At 36.1% G+C, this 27,714-nt stretch overlaps 4 protein-coding genes and 2 long non-coding RNA genes across 9 annotated transcripts; 4 read left to right on the top strand and 2 right to left on the bottom strand.

The window, feature by feature from the left end:
- Window positions 1–25: 25 nt before the first annotated feature.
- On the bottom strand, window positions 26–24,113 carry LOC119066630. Its single transcript, XR_005085777.1, has 3 exons — window positions 23,950–24,113; window positions 18,675–18,680; window positions 26–37 (listed from the first exon to the last, which is right to left on the bottom strand). It is a non-coding gene; the product is annotated as an uncharacterized LOC119066630 (long non-coding RNA).
- LOC119066624 (peritrophin-48-like) lies at window positions 7,011–8,584 on the bottom strand. The gene is made up of 6 exons (XM_037169186.1): window positions 8,449–8,584; window positions 8,241–8,371; window positions 8,023–8,179; window positions 7,794–7,965; window positions 7,627–7,738; window positions 7,011–7,567 (listed from the first exon to the last, which is right to left on the bottom strand). Exons 1-6 carry the CDS (start codon window positions 8,459–8,461, stop codon window positions 7,070–7,072), a joined length of 1,083 nt encoding a protein of 360 aa, XP_037025081.1. The 5' UTR covers window positions 8,462–8,584; the 3' UTR covers window positions 7,011–7,069.
- Window positions 9,602–11,523, top strand: LOC119066621 (cell wall protein IFF6-like). Of its 4 annotated transcripts, none has more exons than XM_037169182.1 (2): window positions 9,602–10,367; window positions 10,491–11,523. In XM_037169182.1, exons 1-2 carry the CDS (start codon window positions 9,672–9,674, stop codon window positions 11,475–11,477), a joined length of 1,683 nt encoding a protein of 560 aa, XP_037025077.1. In that variant the 5' UTR covers window positions 9,602–9,671; the 3' UTR covers window positions 11,478–11,523. The 4 variants fall into 4 exon arrangements, with proteins under 4 accessions (XP_037025077.1, XP_037025074.1, XP_037025076.1 ...); XM_037169179.1 differs by having other exon boundaries at window positions 9,602–10,451; XM_037169181.1 differs by having other exon boundaries at window positions 9,602–10,511; window positions 10,614–11,523.
- Window positions 12,093–12,663, top strand: LOC119066629. The gene is made up of 2 exons (XR_005085776.1): window positions 12,093–12,235; window positions 12,295–12,663. It is a non-coding gene; the product is annotated as an uncharacterized LOC119066629 (long non-coding RNA).
- LOC119066627 (C-type lectin domain family 4 member A-like) lies at window positions 22,509–23,601 on the top strand. The gene is made up of 2 exons (XM_037169190.1): window positions 22,509–22,742; window positions 23,140–23,601. Exons 1-2 carry the CDS (start codon window positions 22,631–22,633, stop codon window positions 23,568–23,570), a joined length of 543 nt encoding a protein of 180 aa, XP_037025085.1. The 5' UTR covers window positions 22,509–22,630; the 3' UTR covers window positions 23,571–23,601.
- Window positions 24,032–25,847, top strand: LOC119066623. Its single transcript, XM_037169184.1, has 3 exons — window positions 24,032–25,304; window positions 25,356–25,371; window positions 25,476–25,847. The coding sequence occupies exon 1, from the start codon at window positions 24,156–24,158 to the stop codon at window positions 25,296–25,298; it is 1,143 nt and encodes a 380-aa protein (XP_037025079.1). The 5' UTR covers window positions 24,032–24,155; the 3' UTR covers window positions 25,299–25,304; window positions 25,356–25,371; window positions 25,476–25,847.
- The last annotated feature ends 1,867 nt before the right edge of the window (window positions 25,848–27,714 follow it).

The raw sequence follows: 27,714 nt of genomic DNA, 5'->3' as shown, positions 1-27,714 counted from the left end.
TGAAACGAATAAGTGAATCGACATTTTTTGCCAAAAACTTATTCGTCAATTAACTGTTATACAACCAATAAGTTGGAGTAATCTACTTAACTAATTCGTCTTAAAACAGGTTTGCAACCAATACATTTTCAGTGGTTGATTTATGACATTTTGATTCTAACTGACGCGTCAGTTGGAATCAAGATGTCATGCAAAAAAGATCGGTCGGAGATGTAATCTGCGAGTAACTTGTTTTGCTTTAGTAATGCAATTTTAATACGATGCCATAATGTGAAACAATGAATTAATGTGAAGTTTGAAAATTGTGATGAAAATTGATCGTATTTTGTGAATAGTCATTTTGTATCTTTATGTCAATTTGTAAATCAGCATTTTATTGATCAATTTCACAACTTTTGTCTGCCACTGTTGTCGAAGTTAGGATTCTTATGTCTTGTTAGGTCTCTTTAGGAATATCTAGGATCGACAACAGTTTCTTACAATAAAAGTGAAATAGATCGATAAAATTTTGTTTAACTGGCATAGCAGTGAAATCTTTCATTATCAATGTCCGGAAAATTGGAAAAACGTCTGACTGACTAATTGTTGACCAAAATCAAACTGTGAAGAAAATAGGTCTTACTTTATTTACACACCAAATAAGGAATAATTAATTTAAAAAAATCGATTGCAGTGCATACAAACGTCTTTTCTGTGCATATAAATAATGTGAATTGATTTACGAATATCCAATCGCAGATCTTTTCAATGTAAAAACGTGTTCTTGAAAATGTAGTTAGAAGTTGAAAATAATAATAAACGAAAAAGTTGTAAAACGGTAGAACAACCGTGCTACAACTTAAAAGTGAAACAATATTGAATTTTCAAATGTGACATAAGTCCTACGACGGTTTTGCAACCCTTTCACAACTTTAACCAATTCGTTGTATGACCGTCACACAACCAATTCGTTAATAGAAAATTTACAGCTGGGCAAAAACCGTTGTACAACCGTTGCTACAACGTTGCAGTAACGTTGCGACAACTAATTAGTTATTTTGGGTTATCTCCAAAATATTTATAACCGCGGTTACATAGCGGTTGTACAACCCAATTTTAACAGTTGGATGCTACTTGGGCTAGGCAACACATGTCTTTCACTTTTTCTAAAAAAAAATTGTTTTCTGTGAAAAGCGTTCAAAAGTGAAGACATGTCAGAAGGTACCGAAAACAGTTTTTCGACAATAACCAAGAAAAAAACATAGCTAACGCCGACCCGTACGAAACACCTATTCGTATCAAAAGCCTATAATGTGAAACTCTTCATTTCTCTTACTTCATTTTCTTCTCTGCTGAAAAACTATTCTCCCTTTAAAATCACTTACATTATCCACTCTTTGCCTAGTTATCATATACAACTAAATTGCCGGAGGCAATATAGACAGCCCCGTACGAAGACAAATTTCATAAATTCCTATTTAAACAGCTATATACCGCTATATTTAACTATATTTCACTATAAATAAACATTTCACAGATAAATATATGCTATTATATAGCTCTATATGCCTGTATATAGCTCAATATAGCTGTATATAGGTATATATAGATGTCCGTATATGGAATCCCTGAAACCCCACACACATAACAAATTATTTCCATGTTAACAGAAACTCTCTAAGTATCATTTTTCCCAAGATATTTCTATTTTACTAAAATCCAATATGGCCGCCGGCAGCCATTTTGTGAGGAGACCAGAAATAGTACCGACGCTTTACATTCGTTAATACCTTTCAAACAAAAAAAAATTCATGAAATTCGGTCAAAATTTACTCGAGATATTGTCAAAATACACCACGTTCACTGTACTTCCGAGTAGCCAGATAAGAGCTCACTCCAAGAGACCTAGCTCACGCTCCGGAGAACATAATTTCATAAATTTTTTTTTCCCTGATTGGTACGGTCAATACCTATCTAATAAAGCTGAAACAGACGAAATATGTTCAAATGTGGCCGACCTACAAGCAAAAACTGCTTGCCGCCCTGTGCCTGTTCCACACCAAGGGGTCTAACTCACGAGTCGGTCATCCGATTTCCATAAACTTTTTTTTTGTCGATCGGTATTGTAAATACCTTTTATTTGACGTATCACTTACAAGTTTAACGTTTAAATGTCCGGAGATATCTTCGAAAAACCGTAAAGCACTTATTGGGCCACAGCTCGGGAGGGGTCGATCCAAAATCACTCATCTTCGAACTTAGCCTGTCTTTTGACATTACCAAACGGGAAAAAAAAGAATTTTCAAAATCGGATGCGTTTTACTCAAGTTATCGTGCAGACAGACGGACAGACGGACAGACGGACATTTTTTTTTCGCGGATTTGGCATCTCTAGACAACCACAATAGGTTTCCCCTTACTCAGGGAGTCCAATTCGACGTGTTACAAACGTATGCGTAAACCCATAAGACCCCAGTACTTCGTACGGGTCTAATTATTTTAAATTGTTGTAATGTTGTACGAATGTCGGCCTTGGAAAGACCTACAGGTAGATTATACGCACCGCTTGGTGCTAGCAGATCCACGAGAGTTATGACTGAAAATATAGTGAATGTTCGGAGAGTCCGCCTTCTCTGCAGCTTCGATGTTCCACGGAACTGAGTATGGGGTGTTGTAACTGGCCTCACTCACTATCTTTGCACATATAAATGAACCCAGTGCTTTTGTGCAGCAAGCCTACAGAAGTCTTGGAAAAAAAGTTGGTGCCAAAATGTATATTTTTTCCTTCTTTCTGAGGGCCCAACTGCTGGAATAGCATCTGGCACGATACTACGGCAGTCATTTTTTATCGTCTACCATTCTTTTACCTTATCAATAGAAAAACGCTTCGCTATGTCGCGCATATATGTCGTTATAACAGATCCACTACATTCGTGGTCGTTATTGCGGTCGTACATTTTTGAAAAAGTATTTTGATGGAAAGATATCATCAAAAGTAAATTAAAATCCAGTATTTTAAAAACGCCCGAATGTATGCTTTTCATCAAAGCATCGGTGCCCCTGCTAAATTCAGAATTAAGATTGGTAGAAATGAAGTTACTTATCTCTAACAGTGGTTGGTAGATTGTATCTTTGTTCTCACTTCCTTGGCTAACGTTGTAAAGATACTATCTAACGAAAGACTTGTGCCCCTTTTGTAATATGAACGAAACAAATGAACAAAAAAATTGTCTATTGAACAAAACATTCCAGTCAAAATAAACACCGAATAACAAATTTCGCTTAATACCATTGGTATCGGCTTCGGCAGACGAGCTAAAATATTTCCGTCAAAATACACTTCAAATAACACATTTTCCGTCAAAGTACATCAAAATATCGAAGGTTTCATCCCCTATACTCACACCCCCATTCAATAAAATTAAAACGTATAGCAGATTACATTATCATATTGATCCATTAGTGGATAACAGCCTCTTTATAAACACGTTGCCTCTTTCGCTCGAATTACATAAATCAAATTATTTTCATCGTTGATGTTGTTAAACATTTCTTCATTCCATACTTCCTCTGCACGATTTACGACAATGTGTACACATCAAGCTGGGCTAGATATACACGGTTCTATACAGCACCACACTTATCCAACTTCTTTACTTTATCTCGAACAACCATCGATAGATCTGACAAGGAAACACTGGGAAAACAAATATAGCTTAACTACACACGCACACCGTTCCTCTTTTTCTCCCGGTATTTGGTGTGTATAAGCAGCAGCAATAAAAAAGAAACTTCTCTTTATAAATTAAATCTTTAAAAAGCTGTATGGGCCTATTTGTATTGCGTCAAACGATAGGGGTTGGCATATTTGCTCTAAACTCAGAAATAAAAAAAAAACTTAATTTTTTGTTTACATTTTCGAAACTTGATTACATAAAGACGCGTAAAATATTTTCACATTTGCAACGGTGCCACATTAATATATCTTTTGAGACGTGCGTTGGGATTATCTTTGAAAGTGGTTAAGGTGTGTTTTTTGTTTGAGGTTGGAAATTTAATTTAAACTTAAAGTACACACCCGTGCGTTCCCTATGAAGTTAAAGGTAGTTGTTGTTTCGTTGAGGACTATTATAAATGCAAGATTGTGGTAGCATATCACCATTTCTCCAATAGATCTTCAAGATACGGTACTTTCAGACGTAACCTCACTTAAGTTTCGTTAAATGTTTCGTTCATTCATTCATTCGTATGAGATTCTTTTAAACATGTATGGCATTTCCTAACGTGGATGGCACTTCAAACGGCCTTGAAGATGATCTATTAGATTTGACAAGCAAAGAGGAATCGAACAGTTACGTTTGATGTCAAAATTAGTGGATCGAACCGGGAAAAAATCTGTATGAAATTTACCGGTACATTTACCGGAAATCATGGCCCCACGTTAGTGAAGGGCTGTGACGCAAGTCTGTTCACACTGAAATATTTGTCAAAAAAATTTTACACAAGACAAAGGAACATATATACACGAACTTTTTGACTTTTCCCCCTTTGCTCCTACTACCCCCAAAATATTTTATTCGTAATCTGGGCGTCCATACGAGTTCAACGAGCCAAGATATTAAATTTCAAAACTTGGAAATTTGTATGAAGAAATGGATTTTCATACATTTTGAAATTGATTAATTTTACCAACCTTTGTTACTCTGTTACTTTGTTACTTTGTCACTTTGTTACTTTGTCACTTTGTTACTTTGTCACTTTGTTACAACCGGCGGATTTGGCTGAAATTTTCAGGGTATGTTAAGGACGTAATTCTAAGAAACCAATTTGAAGGAATTTTTATAAAAGCTTATAATTTCGGAGCTATGAGTGTGTTACGATAATATTGAGCTGCAAAACCCATAACTCAGAAAATATGGCAGATAAAAAGTTCGTCGAAAAGACAAATTTATAGTTTTAGATTCTAGTCGACACGTGTTTCATGATTTGTTTTAAAAAGTCGCTTATTTGGGAGCTATGAGCGTTTTAAGTGCGAGCTATGTCAGCCATAACACGGAAAATATGGCAGGTAGAAAGTTCGTGTAAAAGACAAAGTTATAGAGTTTTAGATTCTAGTCGATGCGTGTTTCATTGTTTCCCTAAAAAGTCGCTTATTTGGGAGCTATGAGCGTTTTAAGTGCGTCAAATCGATTTTCGTCAAATTTTCAATATTCGTCAATTTTTCGATTTTCGTCAACTTTTCGAATTCTTTCAAATTTTCAAGTTTCGTCAAATTTTCGATTTTAATCAAATTTTCGATTTTCGTCAAATTTTTGAATTTCGTAAAATTTTCGATTTTCGTCAAATGAAAGCTGGAAGGTTCAGATCAAAGAGAAAGTTATATAGTTTTGTAAGAAGAATATTTTCGTTCAAACTGCTCAGTATGATTGTCTAAAAAAATAAAAAAGATATGCGTCACAAATGGCAGCTGATGAGGAAAGCACGCGAAAGTTTGATCAACAAAAATTTTACCCGAAAAATTTTAGAAAGAAACAAAAAAAATTGCGTCATAAGTGGCAGATGTTCAGAAAGACAAATTTTTAAAATTGTGAAATATATTTTACTTTAAAAAATGGAAATCAAACGTACAAAAATCGAACCTTTCATGCGCTTTCGACGCCCTCAGTATGTAAATTCCACTATGTACATAACTCGGGATAAAAATGAAAAGTCTCGTTTTAATGTGTTTATTGACCTCGGCTTCGCCTCGGAGCAACAAAATTCACACGAAAACTCTACTTTTCATCTTTTTATCCCTCCCTAGTCATGTAATAGTTATTTATACAACCGAGTGATAAATGCTTTTTTTTTGGCACTAGATTGTCACTCTAGGCTGCAGGCCTGTGCTCCCACGCGGAGTAGAATCCCGATGATGATGATGATGACTAATAAAGTTTTGTTGACTCGTCTAAATCAACAACTTTTGGTCGGTATGAACCCTTGACATTATGATAAGTCGAGTGACTACCGTCTCAATTTGTTCAATGTTTACAAAATTATAAAGTTTTACTCTGAGAAGTAAGGTCAGGGGACATGACTTGCCCCTGACGACACTAAGTTTCGTATATCACCAAAAAAATGCAAAATTACTTGGAATGAATCACTAAATCGTCGTCGCTCTACAATCTCAATTTGGATTATTTCAATAATTTTTTTTGTATAAATTCTATAAAACGTATAATGTGCGATGCGATAACGTAATGCTCAAATTGAATTTTAATTATACTACAAATGGTTGTTAGTCAAATATCGATGTATCGAAACGGTATCTGATTAGAAATGTTGCATTCTTTGCTATCTAATTTCGTATCGTGTACAGTTTTGGATTAATTTCTTTTTTTCGTTCCAATGATAATCTCTGTCGTTAATCAGTCATCAGAGTGTTTATTGGATTGCGGATTAGCTGTATTGTGTGTCAATTTATCCATCGGCTTTTTATTAGCTAGACTATTGACATCGATTGTCATATTGAGACTGGGGAAAAACGCTGGAAACTCAAGACGAATTCTATCCGCTATTGTTTATCAACAGTAGAGATTAATTGAAAAAACCCAGACGATATGTCTCGTAAACAAAAACTTTTATTTCTTCAATTTTCAACTGCAATATGACGAATCATAATACGTTCTGTCCTCTCTTATAATCAAGTCTTTAAAATAATTTATTGAAGGGGAAACTTAAAAAAGTCATGGAGACTTCAAGGACCGTGTATCGATCTCATCTGTCATCGACATCGACAACAAACGATTAGCTCTGGCTGATGAGGCCTTATATAGCAAAATTTCTGTTAACATCAATGAAGTAAAAGATTTTCCTTCAATCTATTGAAATGCCCACAGCAATGGAAGTAAAAGACTCGGTAATTATGCAACTTTCAAACATTGATGAAACGTCTTCCTCAAAGGTAGCTTTTTAGCTTTGCGTTTAAGAATATTTTTTTTAGTGATAAACAAAAACGTCAGCAGATGGCACGAACGTTGAGAGATAAAGAAAAAGAGTATGCATGCCAATGTCATTTATTAAATCGATCAATAATTCCAGGTTGTTCCCTTCATACTACTAAATGTTCACAGCCAGGCGGAACATTTGCAGTACATCGATCATTTCCCGGCGTAAAGAATAATCCCGGCGTACATGTCATCGGAGAAAATCTTTGTATGCCATTGGAGCAATAATAATAACGCGTACAATTGTCTGGATATGGCATGGGAAAATAACCAGTTGTGCTTGCTGGACAATTTGGATATTGGATTGTGTCCGGCGTTGATGGTTCCGGTTCCAATGTAGTTTCTTCTGTAGTTGATGTGGGAGGTGTTTCTGGGACAGTTTCAGTAGTCGTTGTGGAAGCGGTGGTGGACGTTGTTGTAGTGGTTGTCGTAGTGCTGATTTCTGTTGTTGTTCGCTGAGTCGTTGTTGATGCGTCAGTGGTTGTTGCCGTTGGATTGGTTACTCTAATAACTCTGACTGTAGTTGTGGCTTTAGTTGATGGTGTTGTATATTCTCTAGTAGTGATTTCAGGTAGAGGCGTTGTAATGATCGGACCAATGCCCTAATGAATGATTGGTTGAGGTTTTAAAAGAAATGAGTTTCTGGTGATGTCAGATGTACCTGACAATATTTTACAGTATCCTTAGCTTCACAAGTCGCAGTATAAGGATTGTAGAACAGACCACTTGGACAAATTGACTCAATTGCCTTTCCATTGATACAGTAATAGAAGCTGAAAATTAAGAGAAATATCAAGGGCGAACTATGACAAAACAATAGTTCGCAACCTTGAACAGTCCAATGGATTTCCGATTCTAAATGTACCCAACCAGTCAAGCTCTCTAAATTGTTCACAAATGGGGTTTTTCGGTTCACAGATAACACGTTGCGCTAAATTGCAATCCCCAAAGTGTCGATCGAACAGCAACTGATCCGAACATTTCATTGTTGTGCGAATTCCTTCAGTAAATTATTACACAATTCAAATCGATCACGAAATTTCCCCGACCAATTTACCATTAGCACACCGATAATACATTGAGCAATCATCTGGATGAGGAATGTTTTGAATTCCATAGGGCGAACACTTTTGACAATCGACATCAATATTACGGCTGCACGTCTGACCCGATGGATGAAAGGAATATCCTTTCGGACACATTCCATGAGTCGGCTAGAAAATACAATTTACAAAAACTCCCGTTCGCTTGAAAGAACAAATAGGATTGTCACACCTGACCGTTATCGCAACGATTATATGAATTACACGATTGAGAACTTCGAACGAAATGACCATCAGGTACATTAGCACATATGGAAGACGTGTGAGCGAAGGTACATTTCGAGAGGAGTAGAAGAATTAGCACTGAATTTTGAATTTAAATTAGAAAAGTTCCACATTCGGTATGGTCGACATCAAACAACGACAACGGTTTTCCATACCTTCAGAAAGCATATTTATTTTGCTTAGAGTATATCCTTCGAGAACACCTCAGTCACTGACTGAATTCAATTGCAGTCTGACAATTTTTGACCAAAATTTATAAAGAGCCAGAAATTTCAGTTTTCAACGGTCATTGGTTAATTGAGATTGACATATTACACGAATGGAATTAATTACAATTTCGGAATAAACAGAGTTCGATCATGCGATAAAAAGCTTGTTATCAAGGGAAATTTGGAAATATTTTGAAACTCAATACGACTACGTTAACTTGCTGAAAATTTGTTATGCCGCCAAATAATTGCACTCTCGATAAAACCAGGTAGATGTGCGGTGTCATACATAGTGTCGGCCGACGGAATAGAACAGTGAATGCAGCGAGATTGAGCAGTCTCCAAAACCTTCATCTGGAGAATTTGGAGAATGGATGGCTTGTTTAATGATGGTAATGATGAACTTCTTCCGTTTAGGCGCACCCTCACGGACTAATTTTAAAAACATTTTCCCGAATTTCCCAACATTTTTTCAAATTTTTCCAAAAACATTTTTTGGACAATTAAGAAAAATCTAGGAAAATTTGAGAAAATTCCGTGGATGGTTAGAACTCACGATGTAAGGCTCGGAATCGGCCAATCGCGGTCAATGGAAATCAAACAATGTCTTTACCTGAAACTTCAGGTCAGGTCAGGTTTTTATTTTTGAAGAGATCTGACCTGAACCTGAATTTCTGAAACCTGTCAGGTCAGGCATACCTGTCTGGGTTCAGGTCAGGTCTGACTTCGATACTCTATTCAAGTTTCAAGTCAGATCAAAACAGCGTTCAGGTAAGTCCAGGTCAGCTTGAGGTAAATTTGACCTATTCCGAACCTTATCACGATGTCATTTCCTTAGGGATAAATATTGTAAGCGGAGCGAACCCTTGAAATTTTTTCTTGTAGTAGAAAGTTCGTAGCGCAAGTTTCTTTTTTTAGCAGCCCACTTTCAACATACCAATGTGATGAATTTCCGATAAATTGAATTGAATTTTTGCGGAATTAATTACTCATAATGACAACAATAAAGTTCAAATTCTAAACTTCTTCAGTGCAATTAGCCTTTATGGCTATTTTGATAAAACGTTAATCTAATCATTTAAGCATAACTCAAGCTTTAAAATGCTCAGTCTGAGTACAGCATTCAACAGTTAATTTTGAAAAAGTTCTGCTAATAATCAATCGATAATATGATGAAATTTGTGATTGTATCGGTAACGTTGCTGATTATTTGTATGAGCTGCACAGTTATTGCGTATGGCGGAAGTGAATGTGATTCAAAGTCATACTATAAACCACATCCGAGTGAGTGCACTCTGTTTTATCAATGTTCTCCGAACGGAACGTACATTTTGCATACGTGTCCGCCTGACCTTCATTTCAACCCGATTCTGGACGTGTGTGACTTCCCAAATGAAGCGAGATGTTCAAACGATCATACAGTTGATCCTGGTGATGGTGAAACGTCCAGTAGTCCTGATCCAGTCGCAAGTACCACGGTCGAGTCGGCAGAAGAATGTAGCACTGGCGAATATAAGCCACACGAAACAGAATGTGATTTATTCTATCGCTGTATTTCTGGTGCCTTCATTTTGATCAATTGTCCTGATGGTATGCAGTTCAATGTCACTTTGAAAGGCTGTGTGGTGCAAGAAGAAGGTTGTAACGAAGACGACCGGAGCTCTATAGCAACTGATTCAACGACTGAAGCAACTGATTCAACGACCGAAGAAACTGATTCAACAACTGAAGAAACCGATTCAACAACCGAAGCAACTGATTCAACAACCGAAGCAACTGATGCAACAACCGAATCAACTGAAGCAACTGATTCAACAACCGAATCAACTAATTCAACAACAGAAGCAAATGAATCAACGACGGAAGTAACCGAATCAACAACTGAAGCAACTGATTTAACGACGGAAGCAACCGAATCAACAACCGAAGCAACTGATTTAACGACAGAAGCAACCGATTTAACAACTGAAGAAACCGATTCAACAAAGGCAACTGATTCAACAACCGAAGCAACTGACTTAACAACCGAAGCAACTGATTTAACAACCGAAGCAACTGATTTAACGACAGAAGCAACCGATTTAACAACTGAAGAAACCGATTCAACAAAGGCAACTGATTCAACAACCGAAGCAACTGACTTAACAACCGAAGCAACTGATTTAACAACCGAAGCAACTGATTTAACGACGGAAGCAACTGATCCAACAACCGAAGCAACTGATTCAACAACCGAAGCAACCCCAGAAGCTGATACAACAACAACGCAGTGCGTAAACAACGAATACAGGCCCGATGAAAATGATTGTGAAGCGTTTTATCGCTGTATAAACGGCCGATTTATCAAGCTTTTTTGCTCTATCGGTACACATTTTGATCCAAACACTCGACTCTGCGTTGATCCAGACATAGCTGAGTGTAATTTAGAAACCGATCAAAGTACAAACTCGCCCGAAATGACTGAGACATCAACTAATCCTACAACTGAAAATTCCACAGAAGTTCAGGTAACAATTGTGGAGTGTTACGACAACGAATACAGGCCAGATGAAACTGATTGTGAAGCGTTTTATCGTTGTATAAACGGCCGATTTGTAAAGCTATTATGTTCGATTGGTACAAATTTTGATCCCAACACTAGATCATGTGTTGATCCAGAAGTAGCTGAATGTAACTTAGAAACAGATCAAAGGGCAAACTCTCCGGGAATAACAACAACCGAGGGTTTTTCAATTGAAACATCCACAGAAGTCCAGGTAAACATTGTGGGGTGTTCCGACAATGAATATCAAGCTGATGAAAGTGATTGTGAAGCGTTTTATCGTTGTATAAACGGCCGATTTGTTAAGCTATTTTGTTCGATTGGTACCCATTTCAATTTAAATACTCGACAATGTGTAGCAGTAGAACTGGCTTTATGTGAGTTGGAAGCAAGTCAAATTACTACATCTACGGATACTACAACTTTCAACTAACACAAACATTTTTTTAAAAATATTAGTGACAATGTTTCATTTTTCAAATAAAAATGTTTTTTTTTGTGGAAAAAGATGCCAAATTTCTTGTATTTCAAATTACAAACTCTGCACGATTTCCTCATTAAAACTAAGCAAGCATAATATGCAACACTAAGCCTTGTAGTTCGTTTTCCTTTTTTCAGATTATGATAGTCTAGGATCTAATCTAATATAATCAAATAACATTGGAGTCACATTTGTATCCGCTCCGTTTCTAACAAATGACATTTGATGAATCATACGGTTTAGGATAGTATCTTATAGAAACACATAGAAATCAACAACTGCCTGCCACAAGTTAATGTGGTCTTATGTAGTAAAACGCACGTTAAAACAAATGAAGTAAAAGATTTTGTACCAATACTGAAGTAACTTTGAATGACAGAAGTATGAAACAGATTCAATGATGTAAAGCGAATAACTTGACGCACCTAAAATGTTAATTATTGTGATTATTTAGTAAAGAAATACTGAATTTCTGGTTTAAATTTGATATTTAAACTGCTAAGGTGCAAAATAAACTTCAGCGAAGTCTTATTTTTCCTCGTCTGTGCAAATATGGGACATACGTAGCATTCTTATTATTAGCACAAGTGGGATACAGTGAATATGATCGGCTATAAAAGCTACCCGTGAAAAATTGTACATTTTAGTCGTTCTTGTTAACTCGAACCATGAAAAACTTCAAAGGTTTGTGTGTTATCATTGTTGCTTTGGTAAGACAGTAATGCAATTATTGCTCGAATGAAATTAAAGGCATTCATTTCACTTACAGACTTTCGCTGCCGAAGCCTGCCAAGAAGTTCCTACACCAAATTGTAACGATTGCTTCTGTCCATGCAGACCCCCTGGTGGTGGTGAAGATGATCGCATACGTCCGTCCCAGGAATGCCTGGCTCTGATCGACTGTGTCCCTGATACTTTCGAATGTAGTGCTGATGTTATGGCCTGCCAGCTACCGAAACCCGAACCAAAACCAGAATTATGCTTCTGTCCGTGTCGACTTCCGTTTTGCGGTCCTGATGCATTGTATTATCCGAGCCAAAGTTGTCTGGCTAGAATAAAATGTGCATTTGGTCAGGTTGAATGTAGTGCTGCGTACATCAACGGAAGTGGAAAATAAATTTTGCCAATTTTTGACGTTTTCTGGAAAATTGTTTTTTGTGGATATTGAATTCAATTGAAATTAGGTGATTTGGTACGAGATTATATGTTTTTCTTAAATATCTCTACACTTTTAATGTTCTTTAAGATTGGCACATAGGGAATGATGCCGAAGTTGAGTTTTCTGGGTTAGACACTCATGCCATTTGTTATCGACACCGACGTCAAAAATAAGCGATCAGCTCAAGCTTTTTCTATCTGTTTTAGTTAAGCAAATGTTTGAACTTTGATTCTATCTGTATTAAAAATCTCTTCATTCATGTTCAGGTTTCCTATACTACGTTATGCAAAATACCGACCACATCACCAAATTCAAATTGTTATGGTAAATGTTATTCGTTAAAACTTTATTACTCACGCTTCAGTCAGTGTCTACACCAAGCCAACTATCTGCAGTGCCATCAATACACGTGCTAGGTGCACGTCTTTAGTTTTCTCTAAAGCTCATCGATCGTAAGCTTTTCGAAGACTCAGAATAAAAAAGCTGCTGCGCTTAAATTATAGGATCCACGCCATTCGTCGTATAAATTTATACGTCAGAGAGAGCTTTTTTCTCCTTTGTTACGATCTGTCAATTTTTCTATTTTGCGATTTAGTATGGAAATGAAAACTAAAATTGAGATATCTCTGCTGTTTTAAGTGGTTTTTAAATTTTTTTTTGGACCAAAATGTTTTAAAGTGTGTTTGGAATCGATTGACATTAGTAAAATATTAAAATAGAAAAAAATATTTTCACACAATATGTTAATGCCAATCGATTCCAAACACATTTTAAAACATTTTGGTCCAAAAAAATATGAAAACCCGCTTAAAACAGCAAAGATATCTCAATTTTAGTTTTCATTTCCATACTAAATCGCAAAATAGAAAAACTGACAGATCGTAACAAAGGAGAAAAAAGCTTTCTCTGACGTATAAATTTATACGACTAATGGCGTGGATTAGCTTCATCCACTCGTTAGAATTTTACTATTAAGGTAACTGACGGAAAGTTAACCGATTTTGACAACTTTCAACGTAATTTCTTTCTCAGTTTAAAGATTTGTCCTTTGTCTTACTAAATAACAGAGCTTTTTTTTCTTTAATTAAAATAATGTCGTAATGATCATGCAGAGTTGGGCTGTGGTTAGTTGTCCTGTATTGTGAATTTTCTTATGTCAAATAATTCAATATAAGATGTCAGAGGGCAACTCACGATTAAAATGCTATCGAAATTTTCATAGACAACTTAACATTCACTCTTCATTGGGTCAAACCTCCATTTCCCACCTTATGAAATTTCCCACGAAAGTTCACAAAATAAACAAGACCTCCTGTTGTGCACATAGTATAGCAAGTGTTACTAATGATGACTACTAAGTTAGTCATCACCCCAGATAATAAAAAGTGATTCGTGAAACTAACGCACTTCAAGCAAAAGTGCTTCGATTGACAGCTGTCAAATAGGGTACTATTTCATGAAAACATTTTCAAGATTTTATTACATTGTTAAAATTTGTGTAATACACTGACCAGTGTCAGGACTCCATTCAGAGTACCACTCATGCTTGAAGTGCTTTAGTGAAACCCATTTTTATTTTCCAGTCACGAGTGACGTGGTGTACACGAATTCAGGAGATAAGCAGACTTGTTTTTCTGTTCCGTCAGCCAAAAGAGGCGCGTGAGAGTGGTGAGTAAATATTTATCATTTGATCAGTTGTTCTTTCGAAACGGATCGAATATATTGTTGGCAATTTTTGTTTATTGACACAAGTGAAGCGAATAAAAATTGTATGTAAAAGTTGAAGCAAACAAGACACTTTTCGCTTGGATACAATATCGGTGAGGTAAATAGTAATAATTTTCTGTGTGACCATGAAAGGAGGGGCAGAGTTCTGATGATACGGTATATGTGAACTATAATATTCCAGGTAGCTCAATCGGTAGAGCCCACTTTTTCTATCCTCCGTAGTGGGACATTATTTGTGATTTTTGTTCGAAGCTTTCTTAACTATATATTGTCACATCCTCAGCGATAAAAATTTTGAAAATTCATCCCAACATTCGTAGTCTTACGGGTCCAAGTTTTATGGCCGTTTGAAATGCCATCCACGTTAAAAAAAAATCTCATACAAAAGAATGAATGAACGAAAAATTTAACGAAACTTAAGTGAGGTTACGTCTGTGGGTACCGTATCTTGAAGATGATCTAGATCTATATAGTTACGACGATTGCCTAAAATATACCGTCCACGATACGTAAATAACTATTGTGAGGTTAAATTTATTGAAAAGTAATTGTTGTAATGAGTAACGTTAGTTTGCTTATATGCCTTCACCAACGCACCCGCATTTGCACTTGAAAATTACATAAAATAACTATTTTACTTTACTAGTGAGGTAATGTGGCCATTCCCTCACTAGTGAAGATCCTTTCCCTCGCTCGTAAAGTAAAACATCATACTATACACGTGAAATAATTTGATATCTCGTATCACGATGAGTAAAAGTACCTCGGGCTGAAGCCCTCGGATACTTTTACTCATCTGGATACTAGATATCAAATTAATTCACTGGTATAGTAATGTACTATTGTTAAGCTAGCTCGGCAACACTTTGTGTGCGTAAAACCCCATTTACATACATGTAAGCAACAAGATTTTGTCTACTTCTAGTGAAAATATTTGAAAAAATTCAAACCTTTTATGAACCGTTACTAACACGGAATCCTTCAGCACGTGATCGTAGTAGGATTCTGAAAATTGCGTGCGTAAATACTCATTTCTTGGTTATTTACCCTTCAGTAATACATAGATTTCCGCATGACAATTGGCGTGTGCAAATCAACTAGATTGTTGTTGAAAATGATGAAAAACCCAGTAACTGAAAGGTTGGTCGTGTGTCGTATTTCATTTTTGACGCGATATCTTTTCATGAGAATCCTTTTTGTAAAAATGCACGACCACAATAACGACCACGAATGTGTTATAACTTTAAATAAAAATTAGTTTTGGCTGTAGTCGTTTGCCCGGTTCTGAGAAAAGTGAACAGTTTAACGAAATTTTCATAAACTGTTCGTTCAGTCTTCTCAGACATTCGCGGTCGTACGTTTTTGAAAAAGGATTCTGATGGAAAGATATCATCAAAAGTAAACTAAAATCGAGTATAAAACAACGCCCAAATGTGTGCTTTTCAGCAAAGCATCGACACCTCTTCTCGCGTCAATATGTGAATAATATTCTATTGTCTGGTAACTGTGTTCCACCATATTTTTTCTCATTTTTTTTTAAATCTTCAAACCCTACGTGGAACTGACAAGTTTATTGGGTCATTTCATATCTTCAACGTATATTATATTTACACAAATGATTATCGAGATAATGTTTTGACAACCAAACATTATACGGGCTGGACATTGGTATTAAATGTGTTGAAAGGGAAAACCGAAGACTTCTTGTAGTGTAGTATAGTGTCAATAACACTTCTTTTTAGGAGATTTGGGTTTATCAAAAATTGATTTTTATCGTAATGGAACTGAATCTATATGCTTGTCTCTAATATGTCGTTTATTCCATAGAGTTTGTTTACATGACTGCATATATAGATATGATAAACCGATATGGAATACATCTAACAAGCAAGTAGAAATTATATGAATGTAAATCAATTTGGCAAATGAATGAAATTACAATTTCGATGAGAATGATAATTTTCGACGTGATAATGTTCCGCTGAAATCGATTTATATGTATTTGCCACACATTTAGTTTTAGTTTCGAAAAGTTAGGCAAATAGTTTGTGCAATGCAGTCACTTTTGACTTTTGATTGCACACAATGATTCTTTGAAAATTGCTTACTATTATACCAATAGAAAATGGAAAACTTTTTCAAATTCAGTACTTCATGTTAGTGTGAAGTGGATCAACGGCGTTGTTGGTTCATAAAACTAAAATAATCAAATCCAATTACTCTGACCTTAAAAATAATAATAAAGTTCCATTCGCCCTCAATGAAGGCCCTTCATTTCTCTTCTGATTAAAAGTATTACCGAGTGATTGACTAGCGCTCATTGGAGTAAACTAAAAGCGCTTAATGTAATTCAACTGAAAGTTACATTCAAAAGTTCATTTTTTACAACTGGTTGCATAAAATGTTTTATGCAACACGTTAGACAATAAGCGTCTTTTTGTGACACGATGTGACTTCGTTTAAAAGAGGCATCGGTGCTTGGCTAAAATTTTAGCCCACATTTGCGTGTGTATTTCATTTTTGATGATACCTTTTCATCAGACTTCTGAAAAATGTCCGACCGCAATGACGACCACGAATATGTTAGTTTTAAATATAAATTAGTTTGTTGTAGTCATTTGACCAGCTCTGACAAAAGTCAGCAGTTTAACGAAATTTTCATACATTGTTCAGTTTTCTCAGAGCTGGGCAAGCTGCTGCAACCAAATCTGTTGAAAGCTAACACATTAGTGGTTGTTATTCCGGTCCTATATTTTTGAAAAATGATTCTGGTGGAAAGATATAATCATTAGTAAAATCCAGTATTTAAAAAACGTCAAAATGTATGCTTTTCAGCAAAGCATCGATGCCTCTTAATACACATTTCAAAGATAAATAAGATACATACATCCATAGTAGCCAATCAATCACTAACTTCCTACGATATATCACAATATAATCTGCTACTTCTTTTGTTTAAAAAACCCTTAAATGGTAAATGTGACGCAAGTCTTTTATCTTACTTACAAAATAAATGATATCGCTGAGGGTGACGCATTGTGCGCCGTACGCAAAAGTTTTATCAACAAAAAATTGAAGAAAAAAAAATTGTGAAAGAAAATTTTACAAAAAGAAATTTACACGCTTGACATGCTTTACATGATACGAAAACAGACGAAATCACGCGCCGAAAGTTATCGGAAACCATAGTTTTTTAGTTCTCTCTGAGCAGACCTTGTAAACAGGTCTAGGGATATAGATGATGTTTTACTCGCATGCGACCTGTCTTGAATTGATGTATACAAAGGCGGAGCTAACTCTCTCACTTTCTTTTGCTCTTTCTGTTTTTTTCGGTTTTTCGTATAATAAAGCGTATAAAATTGTGTTCATCATATGGAGAGAACACACTCAACCACAGCATGTTTGCGAATTCGTATGCCGAGAGAATTATTTTGCATAAGTATGTATGTTTCGTCGAAACGAAGTCGAGACGCAACATACATACTTATGCAAAATAATTCTCTCGGCATACGAATTCACACGTATACTGTGATTGAGTGTGTTCTCTCCATTTGGTTCGGTTTTCTTCCGTTTAAATTCATTCAACATCTGTCAAACTCTTTACTCTATACAAGAAGACACTAGCCAGAACTAGACTTTCCTTCAACTTTTCCTCCACTTATTTTTGTCGTTGTTAGTACATTATTATATCATTTATTTCATTAGGTCCGTCACGCCCTCTGGGCTGTGAACGCCAATTTACTCTAAACTTTAGTTACATAACTTTAATTCATTCAAACCAAAATTCACCAGATATTGTCTATAATCCTTCCCCAAAATTCCTTACTGTAACAGTAAAGCTTTGGCTAACAACGAACATTCCTATCCTATATTTAGATTAGACCTACAAAACTCATATCTGTGTAACTCAACGAATCTGTCGGTGATTCAATACTTTGCAACATGCCAAATTCTCTTTGAACAGTGTAAGCACTTGTTTACTATATTGTGTACGAATGGCATCGAATTTACGATTATCCGTTATGTGAGTACAATGTTACTACCGTACTAATGGGAATACCACACATCGACAGTCACCTCTTTTGTTTCTATTTGAATCTTTCAGTATCATCCTTTTTCAATCCAACATAAAGACTCGAAATTGCATTCTTTACAGCAATCTATAATCCCATTAAGCAATGGAATGTGTTTCTATTCGGATTTTTTTTTTATATATATAAAATGCAATCACTGTTTCACTCTTCTGGAACATCATATTATACTGTATGCTGTATATCGATGTGTCTCTTTTGTGTGGCGACCATATAAGTAAGTAGAGCATTTATTTATTCATTTTCTATCGTAGAAAATGCTTCCTTTTTAAGCGAACAAAACATGGAAATGAAAGAGTTTTTCGAAGAATTATACACGTAACTATACGTTACCATTCTCAGCCATTTAATATAGCATTGTGTGTATGGGACGATGGAGGATGAAGACGAAAGAAGGCAAAAAATATAAGAAAATGTTGCAGAGCTCTTTTTCTCATTCTTCTTCCTTTGTAAGGGATTTAGAATATTATATTTATGCACTCATGTTTCGCTGCCTCGGAACATTTATTAACGTTGTGATATACTGTTAAATTCACGGAAACATTTTCATTCAAAAATATGTTTAATAAAATACATAAATTTAACTTCTTTGCCATAGATATATTGGTAGGAAGCTAACTTTCTCTCAGTTTAGGGTCTACACGAGCAAGTGCAATCACTTGCTCCTTTAGCTAATACAATAAATACAATGGGTGAATGTATATTTATATACGTGTGCGTATAGTCCGGTGAGGGTCGTTGAAAATCAACCGACAAAATTTTAATCCCATGCTCATCCCAAATGAAACATTCATTTTGTAAAAGCATAGCACTGCTCCTAGCATTAACATACGTATGTTAGACTTTAAAAACCCTCCAAATTTTGAAACATGTATGCGGGTTGTGTATTTTAACTCACCAGAAATATATATTACAGACTTATCACGAAGAAGTCGAGGCTTGCCGAAACGTCGAGGCTTGCCGAAACGTCGAGGCTTGCCGAAACGTCGAGGCTTGCCGAAACGTCGAGGCTTGCCTAAACGTCGAGGCTTGCCGAAACGCCGAGGCTTGCCGAAACTGATAGTGACAAGTGTGTACTCTATTTTATCACATTAGCAAAAACGAGACAACAACATAGACCTAAAGTGTAATTTTTTGAATTATTCTTCTAGTTAAGTAATTTTGACAGCCGAACACCGCGTGTATGGGATAAAAATCATAACTCCTGTCTGTACGAAAGGAATTCAAAGCCTATTCTGATACCACCAGCATCCAAATATTTTCTATGTTAATGCTAGAAGTGCTATGGTAATAAAGGTGTAACGAGAATTCTCACATTCAGATGAAAGTTAATGCGAGATGCTTGGCAACTCAATGCTGATATAAGTATAATACTTCAGTCAGTTTAGGCAATAGAATCAATAGATTCGGGTTGTCAAAGTTAGCGTTTACAGTTATTTGGAACAAACCTATCGAATAACTCCAACATCTAGTGGCGCGAAGTTAGCTTTGTTTGGTCCCTTCATAAACAATGAAGTCTGAAATCAGTCGTCTATCTCTGACTCAGACCTTAAAAATGCAAATTATGTCAACTCCCTAGAAAATCCCCTTATTCGGCAATAACGAACTGAAAATTCGTTCCATATTCCAATTTAACCATTACCAGCATTTCACTATTTCTTTTGTAGTATTTCATTTCAAAGAGTACGTGCGTCAAGGTCTCGATTTAAAATTTTCCCAATTTTCCTTTATTTTATTCGAAGAATCAGTTCCGTTCCCCTGTAGAATGTATATATTTATCGTATCGAATTTTATGACTCCGACCGGACTAAACGTATAGTTTCGAATAAAATGAAACCGTACGGTCATGTGTCCCATAGAACAATTTATAGTGTAAAATTTTCAATTAAATTTCAACTGAAATTGAATTTAAATTGCCGGCATAAACTGGAAGCACCCCCCATGATATATATAGATATGTCGGTGCGTGCGAAAACTATGTCGGTTACTATGCAATGATGAAAACACACGTGTGCAAAATGTTGAGACACACGGTAAATGTGTTCCTTTGATTTTGGAATTTAGAATGCGGTTAGAGTTTTCAGTTACATCAGCGCCAGCGTAAATATTGAGTACAGGCGATGATATAGCAAAGGAATTTTCCAGATAGGAGAATCACTACCGTAATTATAATACCACATTTTATAGAAAGTTATTTTAATGGTAGCGAAAAACAAGGGAAATCTTTTTGTAAATGAAAATTCTTGTTCGCGATACGGATTGCGAAGTATGTTAGGCATTGTGGTTGCAGTATGTGTGTTAGTTTAGGTACATTAAAAGCATGAAATTGCCATCGAGTGTAACTCTATGGGAATTCCTAATGAGAATTCGTTTTAGTCGAACTTTGCAAATGAAATTAAATTTCCATGGCCAATTCACTTTAGGATTTTCTATCTGTGGTGATCTAATCGACGGTCTCTGTTTAAAAATTGTGTTACTTAATGAACTAGTAGGTTTTAATTTGCATAAGAAATATTATTGTTGCATATAGACTAAACACTGAGTGGCTGCACCTACTCCGAATCTAAGAGTAATTATACCTAGAGAGGAAATTTTGAACAAAATTACGTAAAATATGTGGTCCTAACATGAAATACGAAATGTTTATTGGTATGTGTGTTTGCCCTCTTAATTACGAGGGCAAATTTAACTATCAAAAGCGAAAAAGCGTCAACGCATACATGTATTGGTGTAAAATTATACGAAATGTGTATCTTATACAAACTGATGTTGAGACCACATTTCGTCGTACAAATTTCCTCTCTAGGTATAATTACTCTAAGCTCCGAATTATATGTTAAGGCTTATCGGAGCAGCCATACCAGTTTTTTGAATCGTCCCTATTTCGAAAAGTTTAAGTTGACTCTGAACCGCTTAAATAATTCATTGATGAAATGATAAAGTGTAATAACGGTCAACGCGGTGAAAAGTCAGCATTACCTGAAATTACAGGTCAGGTAATTTTAGAAATCAAATCTGACCTGACCTGAACCTTGTTTCAATCCAACCTGTCAGGTTCACCTTGACCTTGACCTTGCACATTCGAGTAGGACCCTGTGGTCTTCCCGGAAGAGCTTGAAGTTGAATCGCTCACAGTAGAATGACTTACTTGGATCTCCCTTTTTGCCCTCCTCGTTCAGTACGTTGATTCTTTGCATACACATTGTATCATTGTATTGAACAGCGCCGGGCCGCCACTCGAGATGTAAGAAACTTATAACTAACAACAATCACCGTCGCTCGATCATGTGATTGGACTATCTACCTTACGCAGTTTCTAGTCAGTTTGTCAAACAATATAATCAAATTACCTGAATCAGGGAACCCGCAAGTTCCTTCCGTGGCACTGTATACAGTGAAATTACCTGACATCCTACATCCAGTCGTTAAATAGGATATCCAATCCAACCTGTCAGGTTCATACAAATTTTCTGGTCAGGTTCGATCTGATCAGCTTTCAGGTAAAATCAGGTCAGGTCAGGTGAAAATTGATTAAATCAGATATTCAGACCAAAGCAGATTCAGGTATTTTCAGTTCAGATGGTTCAGATTCAGGTAAACCTGAACTGTTCCGAGTCTTACTAAACGCAAACGTAGTTGGAGTAGACAAAAGAAAAAAAATGCGAGAACAGAAACAAGATCAGACATTTTGGATTAAGTAGAAGTTCTTAAAGTTTTCTGTTTTCTCCATACGAATTTGGGACACCCTGTCTCATATTTTAGTTGGACTATGACAACTCAACTGCTCTAACCATCTGACAATTTACGATTTTGTTTTTGGTCGTGATAGAAACTGTAATCTTACTCGGAAAACACCGATTTTACCATGCGTCTGTCTCTGTTCATTCTCGATCCCTTTTTACAAAATTCTCAACAAAGGTCTAGTTGCACTGAAATGTTCTCTCCGGCATTGAAATGTTCTCTCCGGCATTGAAATGTTCGATTCGGTAAAATTTCGTCATTCCTCTGGCGATCGTGATTAAGGAAAGTCGCGAAATTTTTAATTTATTTTAACGAAACGAACTAGTCTGACGAGACAATTAAATTTTTTTTTAACAAATCGAAGTATTTGGTCAAGTCTTATTACAATGAAACTTGTGTTATTTTCGCTAGTAATTATTGGCTTTTGTGTTCTCATCAGAACTGATGATTCTAAGCATCCCGATGACGAAATTGTGTTTAAAAAATTGGGATCATACCGTAAGTATTACTTTATCATTTTTTTGCTGCACAATATCGACCATCTACGCTCTGTTTAATCGCCATTTCATAAATTATGCATTGCTCGCGTTGGCATAAACAAATAACAAAAAAAAATCATTTTTCCATTGTTCCATAATTTTTCTTCATCCACTTGAGTGCGGCTAAGAAGTTCATTTTGCTCTTCGTTTCTTTTAAAACCTCTTAACGGAAACTAGTTATCGTCAAGCTTATCGCTGCAGATTAAAAGTTTTTCATTTCTTTTCATGCAGATTTTATCAACAATTCATTTCAACGCATACCTAGTATCCAACCAAATTGTTTGTTTGTAATTTCTACTTGACATAAACCGAGTCTAATTCCGACAATTTTTATTTTTTCTTTTTCCTTGAAACAGGCGTATCAGGTTCATTCAACGTCAAAAAGACCTATTGGGTTCCTCGACATTTCAAAGCCCAATGGCAATACGCACGACCCATTTGCCATGCGTATGGTTTCGATATCGTTTCGCTGGAAACATTAGAAGAATACGAAGCTGTAGCTGAGATGTGCGAAAAAGAGCGAGATCTGTTCGGAAGCTTTGTACATGTTGGTGGCGTAGCGATAAGTAAAAGGTCCAAAACTGATTGGTACTGGGTCAGCTCGAGGCAAACAGTTTCGTATAATATGACCTGGCAGGATGGCCAACCAGACAATGACAACGAATGGTGCTTGAGCTTGCAAAAGGACGGTCAATTTAAGTTTAATGACATCAGTTGTTATGGCAGTTGGGAGGAGAAATTTATTTGCCAGAAGATCGAACGAATTTATGAAGAATTAGATAAGTAAAATGTGAACAAAACCAATAAACAAAAATGTTGGTCGCTAAATGGAACATTGTTTTACGAGTATGCGTTGAAAGAACAAAAGAACATTAGCTTTACATACAACTCCATGGTCATTGACTAATCCAAGAAAGAGACCCAATTATTTCATTGACCAAAAATCGTTCTACTCGATGTGCAATAGAAAGGACGGAAAACCACAATATTTGAACGGAGCCGCGAGACCTTTTTCAGTCTCGTACGAGGTTCCTCAGGTGAGGGAAACATTTTTGTTGGAAACCTTTTAAAAAGGTGGCGCGTGCATATTAGCCTCGCATCAGTCAAGGTTTGAAAGATATGCCTGCCACGCTACCTACTTCAAACAAAATTCTTTGTTCTGGCACATATTGTTCAGACCAATCTGAACTTTTGTTTATCTTAATAGTTGGCACAGTCAATTAAGTTTCTAAATTATGTAATGTCAAGCATTGTACTGTGCAATTTAGTTCATATTATAACGTTGATCTATAAACAACAGTCTTTTGATTCGACATAAAATAATTGAACCTGAGAAACCGATATTCCTTAAACATTTGGGGGCTCAACCGGGATGTCGGTTGCTCAACCGTTTGTTTATTTAATTCGCGTTGTAGTTGTGAGAGAAATCGGCTGTTTTTTTATCAAATTATCGGTCGATGAAAGTTTATGTTCCGACAAGTGCGAACAATCGCGTTCTAAGACAATAGACATTTTTGTGAATCATTCAAATTTGTATGTTTGTGAAAAGAATCAAATGGTTCTAGTTGTTTCATCGAAAAGATACGATTTAAAGAGTCAAGTGTTCAGCGAGTTGGAAGTTTTACGATTTGTGCCCATTCTCTCAATGTTCATTTGTGAGAAAAACGTGGATGGAAACAAAAGGTCGCTGGTTAACAAAAGATCCACGTTGTCTCAAATACACGCTTCGAAAATAATCATCGAATTGCAGTTTCATGTAGTGGCTCATGGATTGGCTTCGTGCTCTACTGTCTTTCAGTGTTCAATAATGACAGAGAAGCTGATTTTCGACTACAAATTGGTGCATTCGAGTATCACTATGCAATTAGTGTATGCCAGTACAGCTTGGTTGACGTCACCATTTCTTTGTTTCAAAGTTATCGTGTGCAATAATCGTCTACCAAAGACAATCAATGGAGTAGAGCAGTGGTCATTTTATGGTTTCAATTTTGGTCAACTGCAATCCGTACAGCGAAAACCGGAATTTACAATTTTGACTTTATGTGTTTCAATAGTCAAACATCATCGAGTATTCCACATTTCAATCGTTTGTTCGATTAAAGTTTCATTTCGAGCATTGGTTTCGGCGTCTCATAACGGATCAAGCAATCATTCCAGTTCGTCTTTAAGCGTGTCAAAGGCCGAACGAGTCGGAAGTTGCAAGGCTGACAGATCAGCTGGATTTATTCATCTTGCAGTAATTGTTCCAACTGCCGTTTCTTCGTATTATTGTGGTCAATTGCAGACAGTCAATGGAGTATCAATGTGTGAACAATTAGCGGAATGTTTCTCGACTTGTTTATGGAACATGAGTAGTCTTCAACATCGTTCGCTGGAGAATGAAGCGCTCCATGGTATCCGAAAACGATTATCCAAGAGATTCATCAGTCGTCGGGCAAAACCTGCCATTATGTACAACAAAAATGCTGCGAATTTTGTGGACTGGAGCTTTCTAAGGCACAGCAGAGCGCACTGAGAGAACAAATGGACGAAATAGTCGCTTTATTTACCAACGACGGCGTCGATTGGGAATTCAATCCTACAACAGCAAGTAATTTCGGAGGAATTTGGGAAGCAGCAGTGCAATCAATGAAGTTTCACCTCAAACAAATTGTTGGGTCGTCACATCTCACGTTTAAGGAGCTGACAATTCTTTTTTGTCAAATCGAGTGCGCATTTATTTCGAGACCAATGTGCAGCCTGACCGATGAGGATTTGAATTTGAGTTTATTTTTGAGTAAATTTTTCCGTTTCATTCATTTTATCTTCCGAGCCAATTTCATTTCATTTTGAATTTTTTGTGTTAGTTTTATTTGAAGACGATTTATAATGTCTTGGCCGGGAGTATGTTCAGACCAATCTGAACTTTTGTTTATCTTAATAGTTGGCACAGTCAATTAAGTTTCTAAATTATGTAATGTCAAGCATTGTACTGTGCAATTTAGTTCATATTATAACGTTGATCTATAAACAACAGTCTTTTGATTCGACATAAAATAATTGAACCTGAGAAACCGATATTCCTTAAACACATATGCCTTTGAGTGCTTGGAAGTAGGTTCACATTAAGGGTATGGAAGCCATACCATGGCCGTTAGTGTATATATTATGAATTCTTCATCGATCAAATGTTCCGATCTAAACAACTAGTCCCATTGATTTTACTTACATTTTCCAAATAATTCTCTATCACCACTTTGAAGCACTCCATCGGATCCAACTCGTATCGTTTGTTTCAATTGATTTGTGGTTACTACTACCTAGACGATAGACTGTAATGTCCCTTCATGATTAGTCAAAGTTAAATACAAACAGCCTTATCAAACGAACATAACTGCCATTCTACCCTTTTTTTCCATTCGAGAATATACCCGGCCTGATGTATAAGCATTAATGGCGATTGGATTCACTATTCTTGCGATAGGAAAAATTAAAAGTGAAATACAGCAAATGCACAAATTGTAGGAATCCGCTGAGAAGCTGGAACATAGATTGCTTGGGTAGTTTCCTAACCTAATTTTTTCGTAAGTTTCGCATCATACATAATTCTACATAATTCTACATAATTTCAGTACAATTTCGAATAATTTGAAATTTTTGCCTACGAGGTGGCTGTGAAAATTATCAACATTTTTGCGTACCAGCCATATTCTTCCCAGGTGAAAAAAAACAGCAGTCTGTATCTGTATTTGCCGGTTATTGCATAAAATGAAAAAAAAAATCGAAAATGATCAAAAAGGATGTTCTTGTCCCGCCCGGAAAGCTGTCATTACATGTTGTATTCATGTATGCAGCCTTCCACGGAAAGCGTTCATTATAACATAAGAAGAGCTGTTCCAATTTGTTATTCTTTTTAATTTCTGTTAGGTAGAACTCTCCGGATGGGTCAACCATGTCAACCAATCCAAAAGACTATAAGATAATTAATTATTTTCGTGGTACTCGCAAATTCACTCATTCAAGTAACATGCTCTGGAAACTGTTTTATCTTAGACACGGGTCAAAATAACAGTTTCCAAACCTCATTGCTTATGAGTTAAGTTCATCAGAATTCATCGCTCATATAATCACGAAGTATTTTCGGGGAAACATTTTCCGAGACATTTCTAGATTTTTCCGATTTTTCTCAATTTAAAAAAAATGGAAAAACTAAGAAAAATTTAAGAAAATCCGGGAAAACTTTAGAAAATGTGGTAAAACGTTTAGGTAATCTACTATTTATACCATGAGACGTTACACCTGTTACACATTGAATCTTATATCCGCCCTAGACACTGAACATACACTTACAGCTCGTAGTTACGCATCGATTAAAGAATTTAGTTGATCAATTGAGTTGGTATCGATCATACAATATTGAATCATTTGTTCAGATGTTTTCATATTTAAACAATGAGAAAGACAAATTTACTTGAAGATGACAAACTAGTATATTAAGCACATAAGGGGTAATGCTACCGTTAGAAATGTGTAACATTTTATAGTTCCACAACGCTACAATTTATGGTAAAGCTATTACACTGCACCCGAGCAAGTAAAACAATATCTTGCATACTTTCACCTTTCACCATCTCTGAAAGTATTAAAGTTGTCGCCTCGCTGGATTCGATATGCACAACCTTTGTTAAAGGAATGACTTACATACTCGTTCTGAGGCTATTTTAAAAGAATTTCAAAAATTTAATTTCCGGAAATGGAAATTTTTTGGAAAAAAAACTGTTGAACTGAACGTAAGTCCGAAAACGTACTAGCAATCGACTTATTGTGCTGAGTTTTCGATTGTTATTCGATATTCACTACAGGCTAAACAATACATACAATACAAACAATCCTAAGAGGTGGCTCGTATCACTAAAGTCTCCAAATTCGACACTTGTCAACGTTCATGCTAG

This window comes from Bradysia coprophila, chromosome IV (genome assembly GCF_014529535.1).
Source record: "Bradysia coprophila strain Holo2 chromosome IV, BU_Bcop_v1, whole genome shotgun sequence".
Lineage (NCBI taxonomy): Eukaryota > Metazoa > Arthropoda > Insecta > Diptera > Sciaridae > Bradysia > Bradysia coprophila.
This window is presented reverse-complemented; position numbering and strand designations above follow the sequence as displayed.